Source organism: Coccinella septempunctata, chromosome 6 (genome assembly GCF_907165205.1).
Source record: "Coccinella septempunctata chromosome 6, icCocSept1.1, whole genome shotgun sequence".
NCBI lineage: Eukaryota > Metazoa > Arthropoda > Insecta > Coleoptera > Coccinellidae > Coccinella > Coccinella septempunctata.
The window spans coordinates 16,696,339-16,712,852 of NC_058194.1; the positions used below are offsets into that span (position 1 = coordinate 16,696,339).

General features: G+C 32.2%; 1 protein-coding gene across 16 annotated transcripts in view; it reads left to right on the forward strand.

Annotated features, from left to right (window-relative positions):
* LOC123315648 overlaps nt 1-16,514 on the forward strand; it is a 129,889-nt gene that overhangs the window by 70,711 nt on the left and 42,664 nt on the right. For all 16 annotated transcript variants that reach the window (XM_044901427.1, XM_044901425.1, XM_044901432.1 and 13 more), the window contains one exon: nt 16,187-16,386. In XM_044901427.1, the coding sequence (XP_044757362.1) occupies nt 16,187-16,386 (200 nt within the window). The remainder of the gene's footprint in view (nt 1-16,186; nt 16,387-16,514) is intronic.

A 16,514-nucleotide genomic window follows, 5' to 3' on the forward strand; every position in this document is an offset into this window, starting at 1 on the left:
CAATTATTATTATACCTATGTGCTGGCGTACATCAGGAACGAATTCTGACTTCAAAATTGTTTCAACAATAAATTACAACAAGTGAAACATTTTTGAGCGATTTCTCTGTATTGGTGTGCAGTTGAAATTGAATGAAAAAATTATAATTTTTTCGTATCTGTTGACAGTTGATTACAGTCAATTTTGTTAAGATATCACCCATATTCCATTCAAGGATACTGAAAATTTGAGGCAAAAATTTGACTTTTATTCTAATGGCTTTCATTCTACGAATTACCTTATATCTGGTCACAAAATATATTCAATAATTTCATACAATTAGAATAATTGTACGATATATTGGGAGTTAAATTACTTTCAATAATTTCTATAGTTTCAATCACAGAACTGGAATAAATAAATATAATTACTATAAATAGTATTTAATAAAAAGAAATATTGAAATTCAGAGTATAATAATCCGCATCCAAAATTGTTACAATTGTTTTTTCAATTTGTACGATTAAATTAAGAACAAAAAAAGCAGTACAAAATTAAAATTATCGTCGGTCAGTGCATAGATTCACATATACATCATTGTATATTCAAAATACCAACCTAAATTCCGCAACACAAAATCTAAACTAATTTTCCATAGCCACCCGAGATGTCAATCATTCTTGAATGGATTATATATATATACATGAATATATATACAGAATATATATTCTTCTTACAAAAAGCATAGACGATAAAAGACATTTTTAATTGATTTCAACAGAAGATATTTACTTTTTATGAAATCCTTACTGTAACATTTCCATTTGAATGAGAGTGGATGTTTCTTAAATCCGTCCACTTTTTTCAGTATGAAAACAAAATTTATATCTTTGCATGGTATCATGTTTAAAAATGCTCGACCAGGCCCCAAGTATTATATTAAATTACCCAACTTTTCGGTTTTGTCATGCTGCTCTACGACAGATGAAGGGAGTTTTTGAAATATGTACAGGGTGGGCAAAATTAGTGATACCTGAACTACAACTTTTTCAACCCAACGAGATAGAGGAAAATGCATGTCACATCACGATCGTCTTTTTTAAAGAAACTTATATCATCAACTGCATTTCACTATCTTCTTTTGTATTCAAGTTATAGCCAAAATTTGAAATTTGTGCAATTTCAACTTCATTATCTCAGTTGCTGTTTGTGTTAGGATGTTGAAATGAAAACATTATACAGATATCCAGTGGCGTACTATGACTTTTTCTAACAGTCATTTCCAACAGTTATTTTGTGAGGTATAATATAAAAGTTGTGTTTTTTCATAATATCTGAACTAATCTGAGGGCGATGTATGATGTATGATATATTTCTGAAACGAGCAAAAAATGGCTATTCTTTCTAAGTCATTTCAAACTACTGTTTTCCTAAGAAAAAATACAACTTAATGTTATAGCTCAGCAAATGAACCTGTTGGAAAAAATCATATAACGCCACTGGATTGCTATAAGAAAAGTGTCTGTATAATGTTTTCGTTTCAACATCCTAGCAGAAACAAAAACAAAGATAATGGTCAAAATTGAAATCACCCAAATTTCAATTTTGGCCTACAACACGAAAACAAAAGTAGATAGTGGAATGCAGTTCATGGGATTATTAGTTTCTCGAAAAAATCGACCATAATGTGTAATTCATTTTCCTCTATCTAGTTCGGTGAAAAAGTTGTATTTCAGGTATCACCAATTTAGCCCACCCTGTACATATAAGAAAAAAAAATTTCTTTTCACAGAAATTTAGAGACCTTTTATTGAAGATTATTTAATTCTTGGTAGGGTGCTTTTGTCAATCTTTTTTTATTATAGAATGAATTTTCTGAAATGAACTCAGAATAACAAAAATTAATGAACATGTTTCCAATAATACTATTATACACAAACATCAATCACTCCCAAAGTGTTTGTCATTGACCCCAAAATACATACAAAAGAAGTGAAAATTCTAATTCAATTAGTAAAACCATTTCTTCTCTATAAAAAGTGTCGATGAAACAACAATAATGAATAAATCATCTTCAACAACAAAAAATCCATCCATTTTGGGAATAAAAATTTGGACGTAGTCTTTAAAAAACTCATTAGAGTGCAACTCGTGAAGGGTGCATGACAAATTTTCCAATTATAAATGAAAAGTTGCGTTATTTACAGTAAAAATTTACCTGTTTGGGCATTTTTCTACAAAAAAGAAACATCGAAAGTATGAATCTTGTGCGTTACTTTTTACTTCCTGTGTTTATCGGATTGAGTTGTTGTACCTGCAGAAAAATCTTTCCTGAATAATCACAATCGATTGCTTCGTCCTTCACTAAGTTGTGGAGCTGTCAATTTGAATTTCATGGAATTCTATCAACTCCTAATCCTTTTATCACGGCTGATCCAGAGTAATCGATGAAAATATGAATAACAGAAGTTCCTGGGATTTTCGCCCTCTAGAATGAATTTCTTATTGATGAATCTCGAATATTCTGTTATTTTAAGGTTTAATTCCCAGCGTGAAATACAGAATTTATATCCATGCCCCAATAATTAATGTTGACATTCTCTGAGAATATTTGTAATTGAATTAATTTGAAAACTTGGCTATTGCATTTGGAAAGAAACAGAAAGAAATTTTCGTTTCTTCAAACGGTGTTAGTTCTCTCACGCAATAATGAAAAACATTTCATAAAGTCAAATCACAGGAAGCGTGTTCAATATTTTTGTATTTTATTTTGAAATTTTGTGAAAAGAGACCACTTTATTCAGTTGTCCAATTCACACTTGGCTCATTTTCTACGAGCTGAAAAAGGTAATGAAATCATAACAATGTTGATCTCGGGATGTTTATTGAATGAGCAAATTTACTTTTCGGGGTCGATATGCGAATAGCTGATGCTGATGTACCTTTGAATTATACATGATAACGATATTGATCTTTACTCAAACAAAATGAAAGCAAATGTGCAAAATTCCCTTATGACAAATATTTTTCCATGTTGTGTTGTAGAGAACGTTGCAAAAAGTCAGTAAGTTCTCAAAATATATGAATCGTGTGAAGTCTTCAACCAGGCAATACCTTCAGTTAAGTTTGATTTGCCATTGTTTATTATTTTCGTCTCGATTTTCCTCAATAATCAAATTTTTCCAGAATATCTGAGAAACTTATCCTATGAAATTTATATTCAGATGATGAATATTTACCACAGAATAACTCATACTCAAATGGTTTGGATGCATATTTGTACAGAAAAATACAGGGTGAGTCTTTGACTCGTACAAATATTTTAACAGTAGATTCTTGAGGTCGAAAGAAACACTTTTTTCCTTTACCATTTTTTCCGATTCAGCCCTGTTAGAAAGATAAAGCCATTTCAAGTTTCCATAATGAACTGTGTCACCCCTAGAAAAACAAAATTACTTTCGGAATAGCCAGCTGAATCTGTGACACTGCAGTACTGTACATCTATGGATCTTTTAACCAGAGTTGTTTTCAGCCAAAGTACCCAATTTTTTATATTTCGCAGATACTTTTTAATTTTTGAACATCAAATTACTCGAAAACGGCGCATTATACTTGCGAAGAAAATATGAAAAATTCCTTCATTTTAGAAAGCGTCCAAAAATTTATTATAGATAGCTCAAACTTAGTTTCAAGAGTTGAGTACTTCGAATTTTTGTTATATTTATGGTACGTAATGGTCATAATGAGAAAACTGGAAGACGTCGGTTATATCTTGTGTTCCAAAACGATTCATTAAATAAATGAAAAACTATATTCCGAAATTGATTTCATTCGATGAAACCGTTTGTGAGATAGAAATGGCAATAAATTTTGTATTTTCTCAATAGCCTGTATTTTTCAAACCGAGCCGATTCGGTAAAAATGGTAAAGAAAAATATCATTAAAATATTTGTGGGAGTCAAATATTCACTCCGTAGATATTATGTGGTATATACAGGGTTGGGCATAAGTCTGGAATAAAACTAATATTTCTTTAACTCACAATAAAAATGCTGAAACCTGACAATTAATTTTTAGTTATCCTCATTTACTTGCAACAGAATCTTTTTCTTCAACCCTTTAGCCGCACCGCCATCCAACTTTCAAATGGAAAGAATGGGACAAAATTCCCTTGACAAAAAATTAAACTAATAGTTTCTCAACCCATAACTTGAAATTAAAACGCTGAAACAAGTTAATTGAGTTCGGATTGTACATATTTCTTGGAAATAAAATTGAATATTTTTCCTTAATCCCGTAAAATGGAATCCCACCATGATATTTGTATTTTTACTTCATTATAATTTTTTTTCAAGATACGTATTTCGTATTTCTTCTGATAACCACAAAATTTAAAAAAGCAAAGATTATGGTGAGATTCAATTTTCCCGTAACTTTCCAACGAGCTCATAGTAAATGTTTCAATTAGAAAAACTGAAGTTAATTGGGGTTGCGGCTGAGGGGTTGAAGAAGGACACTCAGTTATATTGCCGGAAAATGAGGGTAATCAAAAATCAATTGACGGGTTTAATTGTTTTCATTGGCAGAAGATTAAAATTTTGTTCCGGACTTTCCCAATCCTATATTTGTTCCGATATTTTAGTGAAATGTTCAAATCTGTTTAGCTCAATGGTTTATGGTTTCTATTTTTTATTGTTTTCATCCACATAAAAGCTGAGTTCCAAAAAATACTTACTCCAACATCATTAATTTCTCCATTACTTAGTTTTTTATTTATTTTATTTTATGAAAATAGGAATACAAACGGGTGTTCCAACCCAAAGTTATGTTATAACAATCAATTATATCAGTTATAACAATCAATCGATGTTTTAATTGACAAGCTGGGGAATAATAAAGGAAAGTGGATATTCAAAATATACTTTTCAATACATGGTGGTAATTTCACATAACATAATATACTTATCGAAAATATCATTGATGGAACACCAAAACAATTACTGTCAATAATTAATTGTTCAATTAATATGATTTCCCAATTTTTTATTTCAACATTATCTTGGGCTGAAAATAAAAGGAATGAATTAATTTCGAAGAAACCAATTGAATGAAATTAATTTGTAGATGGGAAAGATACAAATGAATTTTTGATCAATATAACATAACAACACCTGTGGAATATTGTATATTGACATCTACCTCAGAGATTTGCACTGTTTTTTTTTTAATAGTAATAAATTCACACTTTTATTTTTAGCCCAATTACTTTGATTTCTTTGTCGATCATTCCTATTATTTTCTCTCAAAAGTCATGAAATTATTCGATAATAATATTGGCAACATTTTTCCTTGAAGATTACCTAATTTTGGAAAAATTACTACCCCATTGATATTACCAATGTCGAATTGGAACCCCATATTGGACTACTCATGTGCATGTGCAAACAGCACAACTTATTGAGCATAATAACGTCCAATATCCACCCTACAATCTGCCGAAGAAAAATAAACAATTTGTCGCAACCAGTCCGTCAAAATTAGTCCATGAAAATAATTGATGTTGAGCAGTAGCTCACTGCGATCTAAATCCGTACTATGGTGGTTGGCCAATGCGTCGAGACGACTTAGACGACGTCGTTCAGTGTCTCGATGCTATTTGGGCTAAATGCACGTATTCTAATCACGTGTTGAAATGGCATGTAACTTGTGTTGTGAATATGGGATAAACAATAATTTTTGATTGAGAAACTGCTTCCTGTCTTCAATGAAGATGATAACGCCGACTAAGCCCAAGTTTAAGGCCACTTCCATCAGCTTGCCAAGTATGATAAATCAAATTATTCGTAACCTATCTTCAAACCTTAACGAGTTTTTCTCGATGTTCAACTATCGATAACACCTATTTTGTTAATCAGATTTTGGATAATCCTGTCACACCAAATATGGATGATTATTATCAAAGTTAATATATGAAATAAATATCTGATATTGTTGGATAGGTTGTACTGAATTGATTTATTTATTTATCAGCATCATCGAAATACACTTTAGAGGAACAGTACTCAAGATCAATCCAACACTTTCCATTTTTCTCTGCTTGGAATGAAAAATAGATTTCATAATTACACAAGTAAATTAGTGTGCGAATTTACCAACTTGTGTTTTGAAATAATAGCACTCTATATTATCAATAATTATTAACAATATGTCTAGGTTATTTCATAAGCTTTTTGGATGAATTTAGGATTTACCTTATTGGTATAAATATCCAATGATATATGTATTTTGTAGGGTAAAAAAATGAGAAAATCGTTTACTCAGTCCAATTATATCCATATATATTTCAGAATATGCAATGAGTCAGTTTAACCTGTAACAATTTTTACTGCTACAAGTTTGCGTAATTATTCATTTCAATCGTGATCCACACAATTTGTAATTTCATTTCAATTATTAGTATTCCCCGTAATACTTTAAGACAAAAATTTCCTATAAATATTTATAGCACCATACACAATTACTCAGGGTGCTACATATGTTGTTGAAAGTTTATTTTTCATAGATGGTTGCATCTCAGAAGGAGGGGGGGCATCTTTCGTGAAAAACTCCGAGTAAATAAGTTTCTTTAATTATGAATCAAAATTTTTAAAAACAGGATAGAACAGGTTATAACCGTTTTTTTACTATAATAATAGCATGTTTTCGTTCAGCAGCGATTTTCTCCAAATTTATCTACGAAAAATGTCAGGGATTCAACAAGTAATATATTTAGTTTTAGTTTTAAAATATACCAATCGTTCACGTCAAAATATGTTGCGGAGATAAAATTAACGACTCCTGAAAAAATATCACCCTATAGGTGATATTGTTGAGAGAATACTATTATATGGAACTTTCAGCTCAATACTCGTTTAAAATTTGACTAAATTATGTCGAAAACGCAAAAGCTATAACGAAAAAAGTAAACAATTTTTTTTATGACTGCAGTAGAGATTTTTGTGATTACATCAAGAAGCAACAGTTTTCTTTCGCTTATAATTTAAAAATTGACTGATGAATTTCAGTAAATCATGAAAAAAAAAATTTTTGGATAATTTCCTCATAAATTCCAATCATGTTTGATTAAAATGTACGAACACATTCAGAGCCAATTGATGACTCGTTACACTTTTTCATCAGTAACAGAAAAAAGTCTTTACTGGCTCTCCATTTTTGACGTTCCATTCTTCTCGGTGAACCGAGTGCATCATGAGTGAGCATGATGCTCATAGATAGTCTCTTATGAGATATTGAATTCGAGTTCTGTGTATCATTTATCATTGCTTTGAGTATGATGTTCATGTGCAAATCCATCACCTTCACCTCATCATGACAGTAATAAATCAAGGATCAATGGCTTCACAAGCAAGGGTATTGCAATCGAAATGTGGAGCAGCATCTAATTCTGTTACATGTACTCGCATTCTACCTGGCATAATCATTCTATCTGAATACAAACCGAAATTAAATTTCGTGAATGCGTATCCGAAATCTGTATCGCACAAAACTACAGTTCGGCAGTAATTATATTCCCCTTTCATCATCAGCATTGGAGTTCACAACGAGAGCTAGATCATTATTTCAATTAATTAATTAGATTCCATTATTCGAAGTTAATTCAATTCCCACTGGAAACGGTCGCTCATTCAATTCTCCACTTTTCGATGTATGCACTTTGTTCATTTCAAGAGAAATTATATCCTCCCCTGAAATTTTCTAGATTTCGAAAAATTAAAAATTAACCCTTCCAACTAGGTACTCTCCACCCTCCATGTTTCTTTACATAAAGTCTTCATGAAATTTTGTTTTATGGGGCATGAGGAAGCTAATCAAATTAACTTTCGTCGATTTTCCTGAAAACGAAAAATAATATACCTCCATGAAAGGTTCAAGTGGTTGACGTTATACTTAATGAAATGTATTTTTTAGGTTGAAAATAAGGGAAGAATAAAAATAGCGAAGTTATATTTCTCATCTGCAGAAAGTGCAGCAATCTTTTTACTGAATCTATATAAAATTATAAATTTGATTAACTCCTAACGCTTCTGTAGTATCAATGAAAACAAGGTATTAAAGTCTTTAGGCATAAAAACACTTCTTGATTATTTTGAATAGGGTTGATTATTCATATAACAATTTTTCCATATTTTTCTTGCATATTTGACCTAAAAACTCATCCCGAAGTTTGTTCACATGGTTATTGCTCATCCTTTTCATTACTATTATGTATATTTAAACAATATGTTACATATGTTACCATAATTATACAACATTTTTGTCCAACTTGAATTTGGTATGAAGTTAAAATATTTCGAAGACTTCAGATATAAGGTATCTTGGTCTTGAATTCCTGCATTTTTGATTCCATGTCATCATCATATCAATGCAATTTGAGGAGCATCTCTCGAAAATATTCAATAGGGACTTCAAAACTTCCATTTTAATTCGTTTTCTCTCACTGTAGGAAAATTATTATAGATTAAACTCTTTTTCGATTCTGTTGAGAAAGAAAGCATTTTCTGCTTGAAAAGCTTAAAAGTTTTGGATTGTGCTCTTGGTAGAATTTGAATCGTCAACAGAAATTCCATTTCTATATTTACCCTGTCAAATGGTATACTGATAGTTCAAAAAACACTACAGGGGCTGGCGCTGAAATACACGGGACAAGAAGCAGGTGCCTAACGATTGTTCGAGTATTTTTCAGGAAGAAATACTTGCAATCGAAATAAGCGTAGACATAAACCTGTAAAGAAACTATCAAGGATGTGTAAAAGTCATCCATTCGGGTAGTCCTATGTCATCGACATAGGAAACTCAATGAAATAGGCAAGGACAACCAGGTCTCTTCAATCTGGGTTCAAGGTCACTCAGGAGTTTCTGGAAATGAGAAACACTCTAAAGGAATCATTCCATTGAAAGCATATGATGAAAATGGGGTTATCAGAAACTGACGAATGTATATTCTGTGCGTAAGGGGGGGAAAGTCCTTTTCCAATGCCTCGCCTTTGCAAACCTGCTCAAAGAATGTCTCAGACGAGAAAATTATTGGAGGAATGAGCACTTAGCCTGTTTGAAGCCCTCTTAGATAGTGGAGTTCATTGGAACCCTGGAGCTGAAGGGCGCAGTTGCGAGAACAGCTCTGATGGGGGGCACAATAGACCTTTAGGTCTCAGTGAAATGTAACCCCCTTACCATACAATTAACAATTGCCCTGTCAAGGGTCTTCAACCTAAAAAGACATGTTAGTTTTTCTTTCGGTTTATTATATTTTTTATCCTTTTGCATTTTCTCAGGGAAAAATTTATAGCCTTACACTGATACACATTGTGTTGCTAAAACATACAGGTGATTAGGGATTGAAAATATTGCAACCATAGAATCCGGAATTCAACATATGAAGATTCAACACATATCACATTATGTATAGATATGAATTGTGTCTTATGTCTCAAGACTCGAGCGTTTTATTGGAAAATTTGTGTCTTCTTTTTTGTCTGTACTTCCTGTTCGACTTATCATTGTCATATTTGGGGGAAATGGTATACGTACTATTTATATTTATAGACCTAACGTCCAGTTTCATAATCAAATTTAAAGTCACTTTAATTTTGTCATTTTGAATAGGTTTAAAGGAAGCTTTAAAATTAAAGGGACTTAGTTTGATTATGAAACCGGCCATTTACTAAATTATGTCAAATAAACGTTTCTAGTAGTATGTAGTGGCTTACGACTGGGACAGGTCTCTCTTTGACTCCCTTCTGAATTTTTCGACACAGAAGAAATTGCAATATGAAACTCCTATCCGTATTAAGAAAAAAACGTGATATTATTAATCGAAATCGGATTAAAGCTCTATCTGCTCAAAAAATGCAATCCAATAAGTAAAGTTTTGATTATATTATAATATAATCATTATTGTACAGGGTGGGCAAAATTGGTGATACCTGAACTACAACTTTTTCACGCAACAAGATAGAGGAAAATGAATGTGCCATTTGCGTCGTCTTTTTTCGAGAAACTAATAATGTCATTAATATTCCTCTATCTTCTTTTCGTTTTCGTTTTCGAGTTATAGGCCAAAATTTAAATTTGGTCAACTTCAACTTTGGTCATGTTCCTGTTTGTGCTAGGATGTTGAAATGAAAACATTATACAGACACTTTCTTTATAGTAATCCAGTGGCGTAATATGATTTTTTCCAATAGGTATAGGTACATATTTACTGAGCTATAACATAAAGTTGTGTTTTTTCTTATGGAAACAGTCGTTTGAAATTACCTAGAAAGAATCGCCATTTTACCTGTTTCAGAAATATATCAGACTTCGTTCAGATATTATGAAAAATATAGTTTGTATGTGAATTTTAAATTATTGAGTAGGCTGTTTTCATTTCAACATCCTAGCACAGACAGAAACGGAGATAATGACCGAAGTTGAAATCGCCCAAATTTAAATTTTGGCTTATAACTCAAAACCAAAAGAAGATAGAGGAATGTAGTTGATGGCATTATTAGTTTCTCGAAAAAAGACGACATAAATGCACATTCATTGTCCTCTATCATGTTGCGTAAAAAAGTTGTAGTTCAGGTATCACCGGTATCACCAATTTTGCACACCCTATAGAGCTTCATGTTCAATTTTGAATAGTCCGAGAAATAAGGACGCAATAGCTATGAAAGAATTACAAAATTCAAGTGGAAAGTGTTGGGGAATCGAAAAATTTCGATGAAATTGCAATTCCGCCAGTGGCATTGAATTTGATGTGGAATTAATCTTCATATTTTGAGCCAACATCTAATGGTTGAAGTATTTCTAATACCTATTGATACGCCTATTTGAGTATTCGCTTGATTAAAGATAATTATAAGTTTGTCGGAGTTTATTACTAACAAATCTATTTTCAGAAATCCTCAATCTGCACAAGACTCATTGTAAATATCGTTGAAACACGTTATACATCTTCTTCCAGTTACTTATTTCTACATCATTTGAATAATGAACTTTGAATCCAGCGATTATAGTTCTTTATCACGAGGCGTGTGTATGATGACCACTTGCATTAAAAACTATTATTCGATGAGCTCTCCAATAGTTGAATTAATTTTTCAACCCCTTTTCAGTATTAATAAAGTTTCCTTAGCCAGACGGACGGATGAATGAAACCAAACGTCAACGACAATATTAATTAAGTGTGCCATCCGCTAGAGCTCTATTTTTACTTTTTTCATTTCGACTGAGTCATCTGGGTTTATTATTAGTGAACTGGCACCAACTGAAATTACAGATCAAGATAAAACAGGATTCTCGCTCATTTTGCCGAATTTCCACGTCTCAGGTGTTCGATTGTGGGAGCGCCAGTCACGTTTTCCATAATCTCGAGTTCTGCGGCGAAAAATGGGCACTTCTCCAGCTGAAGGATCAATTCTGGAATTTTTAGCTTTTGTTTCAATGTAAATTGAGTGAAACGTCTGCAGCCAGTCTATTAAATAAGGGTTTGAGGGGGCGTCGTGGATTTTTCTATAGAAATTTCGAGTTTGAATTCTTCTTTCTATTGAATTTAATTCGTTCAGAAGAATGACAGAAGTTTAATGAAGAGATTACTACTGAAGTTTTAAAGGAATGAGTAATATTTTGAGCATTTAATCATGCAAAATCGTCCATTTTTATTATGTTGAGCTCACATAAAGGAAGATATTTATGAAACATGAAGTACAATAAGTATTAACCATAGACTAATAAGGGAAGAAATTCCTTCATTGCGCTGCAGGGCGCAGTTGCTCAGATGAGGGGCACAATAGACCTTAAGGTCACAGTGAAATGTAACCCCCTTACCAAACAATTAACAATTGCCCTGTCAAGGGTCTTTAACCTAAAAGGACATGTTAGTTTTTCTTTCGGATTATTAAATTTTTTATCCTTCTGTATTTTCTCAAGGAAAAATTTATAGCCTTACACATTGTGTTGCTAAAACATACAGGTGATTAGGGATTGAAAATATTGCAGCCATAGAATCCGGAATTCAAAATATGAAAATTTAACCCATATCACATTATGTATATGAATTGTGTCTTATATCTCAAAACTGGAACGTTTTATTGGAAAATTTGAGTCTTCTCTTCTTTTTTGTCCGTACTTCCTGTTCGACTCATCATTGTCATATTTGGGGAAAATGATATACGTACTATTTATATTTATAGACCTAACCTCCAGTTTCATAATCAAATTTAAAGTCACTGCAGCTTCCTTTACTGTCATTTTTAGAAGGATTAAAGGAAGATTTGAAATTAAAGGGACTTAAGGTTTGATTATGAAACCGGCCGTTACTAAATAAACGTTTCTACTACTATGTAGTGGCTTAGGACAGGTCTCTCTTTAGTACCTCCTAAATTTTTCGACACAGAAGGAATTGCAATTTGAAACTTCAATCCGTATTAAGAAAAAAACGTGATATTATTAATCGAAATCGGATTAAAGCTCCATCGGCTCAAAACATGCAATCCAATGCGTAAAGCTTTCAGTTCCCTGCTTTATAACAGGGATGAACAAGGAAACTGATGGAAACTGTGGATTGAGCTTCCACAATCTTATCTTATATATACGAGGTGTTTCGAAAATAGGAGTGCAATAAGTAGATAATAACCATAGACTAATAAAGGAAGAAATTCCTTCATTAGTCTATGGTAATAACCCCTTGTTCTTAGGTTGGGAAAGGGAGAGAAAGAGACATGTTTATAGAGGGTGAGTCTTTGACTCGTAGAAATATTTTGACAGTAGATTCTTGAGGTCAAAAGAAACATTTTTTTACCTTTTCTTTCGAATCGGCTCGATTTGAAAAATACAGAATGTTGAAAAACCTTAAAAAAATTATATTTCTAGTTCTATGTCACAAACGGTTTTTTCGAATGAAATAAATTTTACAATATGGTTTTCCATTTATTTGGTGAATCTTTTTCGAACACAAGATATCACTCACGTCTTCCAGTTTTCTCATTATGACCATTAAGTACCATATAAAAATACAAAAAGTTCAAAGAACCCAACACTTGACACTAAGTTGGATGCTATCTAATAAATATTTGATCGTTTTGTAGAATAACAGTATTCTTTATATTTTCTCGTATAATGCGCCGTTTTTGAGTAATTTGATGTTTAAAATTTGAAAAGTATCTGTGAAATTTGAAAAATTGAGTACTCTGGCTGAATAGAACTCTGTTTAAGATCCACAGATGTGTAGTGTCACAGATATAGCTAGTTATTCTGAAGGTAATTTTGTTTTTTCAGGGGTGGTACAGCTCATTATGAAAACTTAAAATGGCTATATCTTTTTATCGTGGCCGAATCGGAAATAATGGTATAGGAAAAAATAGTTTCTTTTGACCACAAGAATCTACTGCTAAAATATTTGTACGTGTCAAAGACTCACCCTGTTTAAAGTATTCTTGAACTAATGCAAGATAATATGTGGTCACAGATTCTGGAAACAAAATAAGAAGACTCCCCCGTCTCCTCCTCCCTTTCGGCGTATGACTCCATAGGAACTTTTTGTCTTATTTTGAGGTACTGAACCAGACTGAACCTATATTCGAAACTATTTCCATTAATCCTAGGACAGCCTGTATGATGTTATAGTTATATAAAGTAATTTCAAAAATTCTAAAAACTTAACCTATAGTTTTGCGGAACAGAGTATCAATAATAATAATATTGATTGCAAAAAATGAACTATTTCCTAAGAAACTTGGACTTTTACTCACCCTGTATATACGAAATAACTCTGCGGACTTCAAAAAGGTTGGATATACATACAACATGTTCTCCCCAATCCCAGCTTAAGAACGAAGGGCTAACGTAGCCCTATTTTCGCCCACCATGATATAAGAAATCAAAGTCAATAATATAATACCGACTCATTCATTGTGATTAAGACAGGAGACAGGGGAAGCTCATCTAGGCTGAATCCTCATTTCTCATCAGAGAATTGACAGTGGTTGATTTAAAATTAATCGAATTGAATTTTTTTCTGTTCATTGTGGTTAAAAAACAGAAAAATTATAATGGATAAAAACTACCATGATATCATATAATCATTGGGGAATCGTATTCCAACAAAACATTGGCAGTTTTTCAATTCTCACAATTGTGAAAAATTTTTAAGTCGAAAGTAGCCATACGATATTTTTATGCCTCCATGAACACTTTTGCCAGGAAGGTCAAAATCTACAACATACCAAAAGTTCAGGAAATTTTACCGAAAGCCACTCAATATTGAAATGCGAAGGCGAATTTTTGCGATGAATGAAATCAATGAAAAAGTATTTTATTTGGAGGAAAAATCGGACGAAGAAATAGGTTTACTGCTTAAAACATTACCGAGCATCGAAATAAAAATTCAATTAGGTTGCTCTTTTCCATTCTTCGTTCATGTTATTTATCAATGAAAATGGAAATGAAGGTTCCGAAGGGTCCACCTATGATTGGTATGTAGGTCGTCGATTGAAGTCGCCTTTTCCATTTTCCTCTTTCCCTTAGATAGCTTTCGAGATCCACGTTCAGAATCTTCCATCAAATTTCTATCGATTTGCATTGAACAGATACCTACAGAATACAAAAAATCGTGTAAACGATTCCTTCAAAACTCTTCATGAGAAAATGAGAATTTCAAAACTGAGTAATTCTGTATACATGCGATAGAAGTAATTCATACCATCGACATTCGTTGAATTCTGATTTTTATCGGAATTGCCGAATTTATAGGTTTTGGGCTATTCATGTGCGTCAATAAAAAGAGATGTCTAACGTTGCTTAGAATGAACTTTGGTTTATTGACAATTCGAAATAACTTTTACTCGATACTTCACCTTTATAGGACGTTCTCGACATTTCGATTATTCTTGCGTTTGTTCCAACCGTTGTAATGTGTAATAAGACATCTAAAAAATAAAACCTAATCATTTGGATTAGGATTATGATCAACAGTTTTATCTTTGAGATTTGTAATATAGCGGATGCAATTAGTGTTTAGATAATTGCAGATTTGAGAACCTAGTTTTCCGTTTTCCATAAAACACCCTGTATATCGAAATGCATTTAAGTAATCTAGTTTTTTTAAAAGGGCAGCAAAAATTGAATAAGGCCGAATGTATTTAATAACCATACATTCCGTTTTAGAAGGTATACATAGGTATATCTTCAACTTAAGTTATAGATTCAATGTAATATGTTGTGAAATAAAATTGTGAACGAAATTTTGGTACGAAGATGTCAGAGAAAATGTTCCAACGGGATTTGAATACAGTGTTGTTAAATTTCAATGAAATCAGGAATATAAATGATCTCCTCTTCACTGTGGATACGAACAATCATCATGTACCATACTAGTACAGTAAATACTACTAGGGTATAGAAATCAACTCCAAGTTCTATACAGGATTAATGATTTATGAGCACAATTAGAATCCGAAGTAATCAAATACTGGAACTTATCAAAGAATTCAAAAGTCTTTGAAGTCATAATTTATATGTGCAGAATATTAAATCTATTTCTGTCTATCTATCTATCCCAATGAAAATGCAAGAAACGTGAATGATCATTATACAAACCGTGGTCAATATATATTTTTCATCGCAGGGAGTAGCATGAGCCTACTCCATTCACAATGCGAAAACAGATACACATTTTGCTATTATGAGCTGCTTTCTCATCAATAAATTAGATGTTAATCTTTAACGAAACAGTGGAAGGTGACGCAACCCATTTTTGAAGTCACTTCCTGTTCTGTTATTTTAGATAGTTGGGAAACTAGGAAAAATTGTGTGTAGCATGGAAAGCATGAAAAATATAAAGCATGGAGAAAAATTTATTCATCGCATCACTATCAATATTTTCAGAGAAAGTATAATAATGATATAAAGTACGTAACTATCACATTGTTTTATATATTTCCGTGTAGATGGTTTTTCATAATAACCATCCCATTCTCCCAAAACATCGAATTTTGAAGGTGTCTGATTTTCTTCATCACTTCAAATCATTATGTATATTGAAATAGTATGTACCTAAAATGAATAACTGATCATCATAAAAGCTTTTTTAATTTTATGTCGCATTTGTATGTTTTCATCTCCTCTTTGAATGCAGCATTTGACAATACTTATGTTTTATCATAGGTATTTGGTCACCTGGTCAAAAACAAGAATTAACTCAAGCAGCATTCGACAAACAAAAACATCAGCAGAAAAATGAAGAATCGATTCCATCCATCTGGCAGCCGAAGAGTGCAACATCAAGTCCAGTTGCTGAAAGAAAAGAATACAGACCAATCAGTTTTGAGTCACCTAAACTAGGCAGAAAGAACAAATCACAAGAGGTTAGTGGTGCAAAATTACATAATTTTCTAAATTCAGAAAATTTCACAACAGAATGGAGAAGAAATAAGAAATATCCAGTGGATCAAAAGGCAGAAAAATCCTCGACTGGAACTGGACACTCCTGATC